The sequence below is a fragment of the Vigna umbellata genome, chromosome 4, assembly GCF_029865625.1.
Source record: "Vigna umbellata cultivar VRB3 chromosome 4, Vumbellata_1.0, whole genome shotgun sequence".
NCBI lineage: Eukaryota > Viridiplantae > Streptophyta > Magnoliopsida > Fabales > Fabaceae > Vigna > Vigna umbellata.
Window position 1 is genome coordinate 21,068,317 of NC_142168.1, and position 9,959 is coordinate 21,078,275.

Here is a 9,959-nt window from a genome sequence, read left to right on the forward strand (position 1 = left end):
TAGTTTTGGTTTGACTTAAACACATCTTAATTTTGAATTTTTAAAATTTAAAAAATGATTTAATTAAAATTTAATCCAAATCTAATTAAGTTGATTAAGATTTAAATTTTCAAAATAAAATCTAAAATATAAATTTGAATTTGAAATAAATCTATTTAAATAAACTTAAAATAATATAGATTTAAATTATTATAGATTTTCATAGTGTTTTAAGTAGTTACTTTAAGAGAAAGATTTACCACTCGTTAAATTCTTGCTAATAAGATAAGAAAATAGATAATATGAAGGAAAAGACTTCAACGGTGAAGATGTTATACAACATGTCGAATTACTGTGTTGAACTTGACATAAGATAATAGATGATTTGAGTTGTTATTTTTTTACTCATGGAGTTATTGTCCAGTTTCCAAATCTAGTAGGTAGAAAGAATTGAAAAGCAAAATTTGCTGAAATTGAGTAGAATCCCAAGATGGAATTATGAAGAGATAAAAGTAGCGTTATATATATAATATTAAAAACCTTGTACATTTAAAATTTTCTTCCAATGGATCGAAGATTCGCACGGACACATTGTTGGTATTTGTAATCGATTATATTTTAAAATAGTTAAAATAAAATAAACTAATTACAATTTTAATATTTTGTTATTGTAATATACTTTTATTTTGAATTTATTTTTATTTATTAAAATTTTATAATACTTTTTCATTTTAATTTAAATTTTTTATTCTAATTTTTAAAATTATTTTTATATCAAATTATTTTAAAATATATTAATATATATATATATATATATATATATATATATATATATATATAACTCTATCATTTCAATAAAATTAAACTATCAAATTTCCATTCATTTCTACACTTTCTACCTCTTACCCTCCCCAAAAACAACCGTTAAGGATAACAAAATAAGACAAATAAATTATAACATGAGATGGATCGATTAAGTTTAATAAATTATGTTGGATGAAGAATAGTATTATACATAGCAAGAAATGAAGGAACACTATTTTAGAAGCGATCAATGCAACGTCGAATCATATACCAATATGATATGTTTTAGGGTGTATGAATATGATTATATAGTATTCATTGTTTGTATAAATACACCACAATCGCTTAATGCATATTTTTATTTTCTTTCTTCTTTGTTTTAAAAGGTATGAACATTCCTTGCACAATTTATAATATTTTTATTTATTTATTGATTAAAAAGGTAATAAAAATAAAATTTATTATATTAGTTTATCTTGTAGTATTAAAGGTGTATATGTAGTGAGTTCCTTTGGACATCCAACGATAAATTGGCAAAGCCGCAAAGTTTTATTATGATGTAGGCTTTTACAAAAGCAACCACAGTATGTTTACGGATGAATTTACTTTTTTTTTTATAAATAAGAAAAAATGTCGTTATTAAACCAGAAAATTTAAACGTTGTGAGTTAATTACAAAAATACTTTTAAATACAATTTTGAAGTAGCTGTTTTAGAAATAATTATTTTTTTATGTATTTATACTGCCCATTACTATAAATCAACTCATAAAATGAACAAATGTTAATTGATCGCATTGTGATTAAAAGAGAATGTAAACTCTTTTTACATTATACAAGTTATATATTATTTATTTTTATAAAAATAAAGTTATCCGACATCTATGATTTGATAATAGTAGGAAATACTTTGACACTGTAAATACATTTTTAAAGAAATAGTTTAAAAACACCTAATCTCTCAGAAAATGTGGGAGATGAATCTGATCCAACTCTTGCAGAAATCACGATCCCTTCTCAGTAAAATATGCAGAATTAGAATGTGTACCATGAAAGGGTAGGTATGAACCAATTTATTTTTTCTTTTTTCTTTCTCGAAATCTTCATGAATGGTCCTGACTTTAACATGCTTTTATAGAAAACAAATAAGCCAGGCACCAACCATACCGTTTCATTGCCTTTACATTTATTTATTAAGAAAAAACCAAAATGACACTGCACCAAGCAAACCAGGGGCAACAATGATAAACCACAAGAAATTATTAGCCAAAGCCATGATATATTAAAAAAACCCTTTAAAAAAAGGTTTCCAAGTGGACAAATAATAAAAAATGAAGATAAATAAAACATGACAGTCTAATCTAAGTAAGAGAGAGAACCCAGATTTGGTGTTACCACCACTCACCACTATGCCAAAAAAGAAGGCATGGAAAAGTAAAAATCTCAACTTTTTTTTTTTCCTTTTTGAAAATTGGGTTCATGGCAAGCAATGTGTTTCAACGTCCATTAGTTGTGGCATGCTATATATAGCCATTGAGGAGGGACACACAGAGAGCGAGTCATTGCCTTGTCAAAATCCTTTAGACCAACGTTGTCTTCGGAGCCTCTTTTTACATGGGTTGTTAACTTATTATTTTTGTTGTCGTTGCTGTTGTTTTTGTCATCCAGAATATCCGGGCTACCCGTTTCTCAGAATCATACTTTGCTTAACAATCTTGATACCCTTTGGTGAAAACTCGCTTCTGGGTTCTTAAAGGAACAAACTTGGATTGAGAGTCGTGATGGAACAGAAACACGTTCTGTTGTCAGCATTGAGCGTTGGGGTTGGGTTGGGTGTGGGGCTTGGGTTGAGTTCAGGGCAGAAATGGGTTGGCGGGAATCGTGACTCTGTTGAACTTTCCCTGGAGCATATTATGCTGGAGCTCAAGAAGCTGGTGGTTGAAGGAAGGGACGGAAAGCATACATTCGAGGACTTTCCATATTACTTAAGGTGATTTTGAGATTTCATTGGAATATAATAATGACATAATATGACTCAAAGTCAGTGTTATTTCCTTCTGTGTTTTTGTTACTATTTTGACCCTTCAGATTGATATTTAAGCATTGACAGCATTTTCTGAGGGGTATGTTTGAATTTATGATATAATTATGAATTATGATAAACTTGGGTGTCAAAGGTGTTTTAGACATGGATCTCTCTCTGTTTGACTTATAAATTTCATGGCAATCTGCTATGAATGTTCTGGTAGATATGATTTTGATACTCAATATGAGGCTTCTATGATGGGTTTGATCTCTTTCTCTTTAAGATTTTGTTGGTTGTTTGTTGTTGGGTTTATCTTTGCTTCTTTGTTAAACCGAAACTTCCATAGATATTCTCTTGCCATAGGTTTCTGTGGTTTTTAAAAATAAATTGTTGCATTTTGAGTATATGTTGGGTCAGAAACAGGGAAGCTGCTGATACTGTGATGTGTTTGTTCCTGATAAACGTGCGCAGTTTCACTGAAATAGATTGAAGAATGAATCTGATAGCACACTTTTATTGTGTACTTTTTGTAATAAAAGGATAGCTTATTTTAATATTGTACTTGGTCCTTATTATGTGTACTTGCATTCATTGGAGAATTGTTATAGGTCATTATTTTTCTGATTGAACATGTATACTTCAGATTAGAGCTTCATCGACTTCATAGATTATGGGACAATTGTCGTTTAGACTTCTCTATGTTTCTTTGTCTACTTAACATTAGTGGTTCCATTCTTCTTCAGAACATATAAACAGTGATCACAATAAATCTTCACACCCTAATTCAAATTATTAATACCAGTTAACATCAAAAGATCACACTTCTGTTCTCTGAAAAGCTACAGTGATTGAGACTCTAATTCAAGTTGTGGTATCAACCCCTTGATGTGAAAGGGTGAACAGGTGCACAAGATTCTCACCATTGTGTGGCTTAAGAGGGTCAGATGTAAACAACTAGGGAGTGTGGTCTGAGAGGTTTTTCTGCATCTACAACTACAAATTATGACCTCCATGATGCAAAGACACAATCTGACAATACCTTGATGTACTAAAAATGAAAAAAAAAGGTGCTATGTAACTTTATAGTCTTCGAAAATTTCTGATACCTAGATGCTCATACAGTCTTTACAACAGCAACTGGGATCTTCGACATTCCTTTTCTTTTTTTCTATTTTCTAGTTCATAGGTCAGTAAGTTGGTGTATAACTAATATTAAGGAAAGTTTAGATATGGGAATGTCGTATACAAATTTAATTCCTTCTGTTGTTAATTCTGCATCTTGAACTTAACTGCATTCATGTTCTAAATTTTTGCCTTCTGATTTTATATTCCAACAATTATATGCTACGTTAAATGAGCCAATCATATCACGCCTCTAGTTTCTAAATGAGTTTCCCATCTAGGACAAAACAGGTTTTGTAAAAGCATTGATTCCCTATATATTGTCTATATTATTGTGAAGTTCATGCGCTGTTCTTGTTCCAGGTGGATTTGATCTACCAATGGAGGAATTTGATATAGTAATACTCTTTTTCCTTATAGCACCATATCTTACGCATGCATATAATGTGACAATGCAGTGAAAGAATTCGTGCTTTGTTGACAAGTGCTGCATATATTCATTTAAAGCATCTTCACTTTTCCAAGCACACCAGGAACCTCTCACCAGCAAGCAGGTCTATTTTACTATCTGGTCCAGCAGGTATAGTATGATAGAATTTAACATTAACGTTGTTCTGCTGAATTTTGTTTTTTAATTCCAGATTGGTTTGACTAAGGCTATTTATGTATAAATTTTGAAGAATCTTACCAGCAAGCCCTTGCCAGAGCTTTAGCTCATTACTTTGAATCAAAGTTGCTGTTGTTAGATATTACTGACTTCTCTGTGAAGGTAATTTTTCATTGCTTCCCATTTTATTAGCTTTAGCTGGTCATTTACATATATTCTTACTTTATATGTTTTTCCCTTGAACAGTTGCAGAATAAATTTGGATGTTCCCGAAAGATACCGGTAAGTTCACCTTGCTTAGTTCTCTGTCATTCTTAACATGATGAAATTGCAACTTGCTAGCTTCATTTTATATTTATATAATTTGTAGTTCATAGTGATATTTTCTTGACTTATTTGCTTCTCTTTCCGTAGTCGTTGAAAAGGTCAATATCGGAGGCAACCTTGGAGCGAATGTCTGGTTTGTTTGGTTCTTTTTCGATGCTTTCTTCACAAGGAGAAACAAGAGGTACTAAGGAAATAAAAGTCAATGTTTAAAGTATGAATTGTTTTATTCTATAATTACCTTTTATAGATAGAGTTTGGTAGTTGAAGACTTGAAGATATGGAAGATTTTACAATGCATGTATTGCTTTGACATATGGTAATAGGTTTTTCTTTTAACGTTATTATAACGAACAGTGATCATAGTTCAGACATTGCAAATGGATGTGGAGACTCCATATTATCTCTTCTCATTTTTTTAGATACCTGTATTTGCCGTAATACTTATGTTGCTAACTTAATATATATAACTATTGCATCATTGATTTTGATTGGTACTTTTTTTTGAAGGAATTGTGCGTCAACAAAGCAGTGCTGCTGAAAGTTTCAATCCTCCAAAGCTTAGGAGGAATGCTTCTGCTGCATCTGATATAAGTAGCACTGCTTCCCAGGGTGGTCCAACACTTCCAGGTTATACTTTAGAAATATAGTTTACCTTATTAAGCAATAATGAAGATGCTAATCCAGCTAAAAGATTAATGTGAACATCTACTTTGAATTCAGTTGTGTACTCCGTAAGCTTCTTTTTAACACACTGCTGTATATAATAAATCAACCTGTCAATCTGTTTGTTCACCTGCGAAGATGAAGGGGACAGATACTATTTCCAAGGATGTTTATAGAAGTTTTGAATGAGTGCTAACAAGAACTAATCTGATATATGAATATCCATGTTATAAATTCATGATTATTCTGCAAACTTTGGTAGGAAAATAGTTTTATCTATAAATTTCTTCTTTTAAATAATTGAAATCGTCATGCAGCTAAATGCTTGATTCATTGTATTGTTGTCACTAATGCATGAAATATCAATTTTCTCCTCCCACATTTTGCTCACTTCATTGAATTATGATTTCAGCACGTTTGAAGCGCACAAGTAGCTTGTGTTTTGATGAGAAGCTCTTTGTGCAGGCACTTTACAAGGTGATTTAATTACTGAAAGTTCATTTTAAAACTGTGTCTAGTGACAACCTTTATAGGCAACATTTACATAAGACGAGAGTCATATATCACGAATTTTCATTACATAGAGTTTTCACTCTAATAACAAGATCGTTTTCATTTTTTCAGCTTTTGGTTTCTATCACAGAAACTAGTTCCATCATTTTATACATAAGGGATGTTGAGAAGCTCGTTCTTCAATCAAGGTTATATAATTTACTACAAAAAATGATAAAGAAACTATCAGGCTCGGTGTTGATACTTGGGTCCCAGATATTAGATTCAGATGACGATTGCAAAGAAGTTGATGAAAGGCTCACTGCGCTATTCCCCTACAACATTGAAATCAAAGCTCCTGAAGATGAAACTCATTCTGGCAATTGGAAAGGATCACTGGAAGAGGATATGAAAGCTATTCAGTTCCAAGATAACAGAAACCACATTGCTGAAGTACTAGCAGCAAATGACATTGAATGTGATGACTTGAACGCAATCTGCCATTCAGATACTATCGTACTCAGCAATTATATTGAAGAAATTGTAGTATCTGCAATATCTTACCATTTGATGCATACCAAGGATCCAGATTACCGAAATGGAAAGCTAGTTATATCAGCCAATAGGTAAATATCTTGTCAAATGACTGTAAGCACTTGATTACATGAAATTGTTTTGCAGTAACTGATCTTGGATGTGGCAGTTTGTCCCATGGATTGAGTCTGTTCCAGGAAGGCAAGAGTAGTGGGAATCTGAAGACTAATGAATCTAACAAGGTATGCTTGTTTACAGTTATTTACAGCAGCAGGAATAGCAAGAAAATCTAAGGAAAAAATAATGATAGATAGTGAGTACCATTGTATATATTCAGTTTTTTTTTTTTTTTTTAATTTTCGTATTTCTCTGTAACATTAGGAAAATGCTGGAGAAGATGTTGCTGGTGCAAAGAATGAAGTTAAGAGTGACAATCAAGCACCTGAAAACAAGAATGAGACAGAGAAATCCATCCCGGTAACAAAGAAAGAAGGTGAAAATCCCACACCTTCAAAGGCGGTAAGATCAATTTTCTGAGCACCTTAAGCTGAAAAAAACTTCTCACCTTATCAAATCCTACACATTTAACATGGACAATTGATGGTTTCAACATGGACAATTGATACACTATAATCAACAATTTACTAGTCATCTAGATGGAGGCTGGTTATCTAACTTCTAAAAATAGTTTCTTCTTCAAGTCTATTTTCTTTTATTCCCTATCCGATTTTGTGTTCTTATATACTAATTGTTTGTTTGCAGGAAGTTCCTGACAACGAGTTTGAGAAGCGCATAAGACCTGAGGTTATCCCAGCAAATGAAATAGGGGTTACATTTGCAGATATTGGTGCATTGGATGAGATCAAAGAATCACTTCAAGAGCTGGTAATGCTTCCCCTTAGAAGGCCTGACCTCTTCAAAGGCGGGCTTCTAAAGCCGTGTAGAGGTATATTGCTTTTTGGGCCTCCTGGTACTGGGAAAACAATGCTAGCAAAAGCCATTGCAAATGAAGCTGGTGCAAGTTTCATTAATGTCTCAATGTCCACTATTACATCAAAATGGTTTGGAGAAGATGAAAAGAATGTCCGAGCTCTATTCACACTGGCAGCTAAGGTTGCCCCAACAATCATCTTTGTTGATGAGGTCGACAGCATGCTTGGACAGAGGACTAGAGTAGGAGAGCATGAGGCCATGAGGAAGATAAAAAATGAGTTCATGACACACTGGGATGGGCTATTAACAGGACCTAATGAGCAAATTTTGGTTCTTGCTGCAACCAACAGACCATTTGACCTTGATGAAGCTATCATAAGACGGTTTGAGCGCAGGTAGGACACCCCTTTTGCCTAATTGTTTGCATGATCATCTGTTTTTGTTTTGCTTCCATTCGGACAATGTGTGCATTTGCTTTGTTACTATGATGAACAAATGTGTGATCTTAAGAAAAGAAAATTGGTAACATGTGGTTATTAATCTATTTCCTTCTGAGACTACCTTATGGCTACCTTAGAAGGCAGATCTTTCTGTAGCTTTTAGCTGCACTTTCTTCCTCTTTGGCATTTAAATTGTTCACCAAATTGATCTTGTCACATTTCTTTTAAGGACACTGTAAAATCCAATGTTTGTTTTTGACTGTATAATATCAATATTCTTTGCTTTTCAGTTCAATTAGTGTTGGCAATTTTTGAATGCAATATCTATATACCTTTCTGTCATTGAGCAGGGTCCTGGTTGGTCTTCCATCTGCTGAGAACAGGGAGAAGATCTTGAAGACTCTTCTGGCCAAAGAAAAACATGAAAACTTAGACTTCAAAGAGCTGGCAACCATGACAGAAGGATATACTGGAAGTGATCTTAAGGTGAGTCTTGGTAGTGCTTACTGGTTTGATTTTTTTCTGGTTACAATCTATTGATGTTAATGACTATGAACAGAACTTGTGCATCACTGCGGCTTATCGACCTGTTAGAGAGCTAATACAGCGGGAGAGAGTAAAAGAAATGGTAGTTATTAAACAACTTTCACTATTCTAAGATTAACGTCTCTATCCAATTCAAGACAAAGATTTAACTAAATATCAACTGCATCATATTTTAGGAAAAGAAGAAAAGAGAGGCTGAAGGCCAAAACTCTGAGGATGTTTCAAACAACAAAGATAACGAAGACCAAGAAATTACCCTCAGGCCTTTAAATATGGAAGACATGAAGCAGGCCAAGAGTCAGGTAGGGTGAACTCAATTTTTTTCACTCAAATGGCTTGAGAGTACTAGATTTGGGAATCTATACAATACTACATGAAGTATTTAAAATTGGATTTCTTAAAATCTAGGAATTAAAAACAGTAGTTCAATTGATGTGATTATAGATATCTACCACTACATAGTCATTAATCCATTTTTAAGACTTAAAATCGTAACTTGTACATCTAACTAAGGATAGAATACTTACAATGTCACAGAAGTGGAAGAAGAAAACTGTGTTAAATGATGTATAAAAGTTTTTTTCTATGTACATGAGCTTACAAATATTTGAGTAAACACAGGTGGCTGCAAGTTTTGCATCAGAAGGATCCGTAATGAATGAGTTGAAGCAGTGGAATGATTTATATGGAGAAGGAGGTTCAAGGAAGAAGCAACAACTCACTTACTTCCTTTAGATTGGAGAATGCTACTTATATTTTGAATTTGTCACCATTCATCCTCAATCATACATTTCAACAAAGGAAGCAGACTTCAAAACAGATGTTGAAATCAAAATGAAGCATGGTCATATTTCTCACTATACCCCAAATGTTACACTTCTTATGATTCCCAGAAAAGCACAAGTCCTTGCACACGTGTATTCTCTAAAGAATGTGTTGATCATCATGTATTGTGTTGATGAGAGGGTTCTCAAGTTTCGTTTGGGTTTTTCTACAAACAAATGAAGAGCTGTTTTAGGGAATATATGTTTTGTCATGCACGGTTTTGGAAGATGCAATGGCTTTGTAGGAATAGGAATATTTTACACCAAACCTTTTAGGTATGCTGTATCATATATGATCAGAATTTTAAGACATTAGAATTTTGTAAATTGGTTGTGAAACTGTATTGCTCATACAGTTTGGTTCAATTATTTATGTGAATTGTGTCTCAGTGAATGTTTCATATTTACGTGAATTGTCTATGGGAATTCTGGGATGAAGTCACAAAAATGATAGAAACTATTACTATACTCTTAGTATACTACATTAGAAATGATTGTCCTTTCTTCCTAAAGATTTGAATGTATAAAGATAAAATTCATTAAAGTTATTTGTTGTAACTTTCTCCTTAAATATTTAAATATATAAAGATGTTTCAGTTTATGAAATTGAGGTTATAAATCTTCTAAGTTCTTTTCGTCTAACTATTTGTCTTGATACCATTTG

At 32.6% G+C, this 9,959-nt stretch overlaps 1 protein-coding gene across 1 annotated transcript; it reads left to right on the forward strand.

The window, feature by feature from the left end:
* Nucleotides 1-2,198: 2,198 nt before the first annotated feature.
* LOC124829414 (uncharacterized) lies at nucleotides 2,199-9,702 on the forward strand. Its single transcript, XM_088112387.1, has 15 exons — nucleotides 2,199-2,771; nucleotides 4,388-4,509; nucleotides 4,610-4,698; nucleotides 4,783-4,818; nucleotides 4,951-5,044; nucleotides 5,371-5,490; nucleotides 5,939-6,003; nucleotides 6,151-6,644; nucleotides 6,722-6,794; nucleotides 6,934-7,071; nucleotides 7,315-7,880; nucleotides 8,276-8,411; nucleotides 8,485-8,553; nucleotides 8,648-8,773; nucleotides 9,093-9,702. Exons 1-15 carry the CDS (start codon nucleotides 2,563-2,565, stop codon nucleotides 9,204-9,206), a joined length of 2,451 nt encoding a protein of 816 aa, XP_087968513.1. The 5' UTR covers nucleotides 2,199-2,562; the 3' UTR covers nucleotides 9,207-9,702.
* The last annotated feature ends 257 nt before the right edge of the window (nucleotides 9,703-9,959 follow it).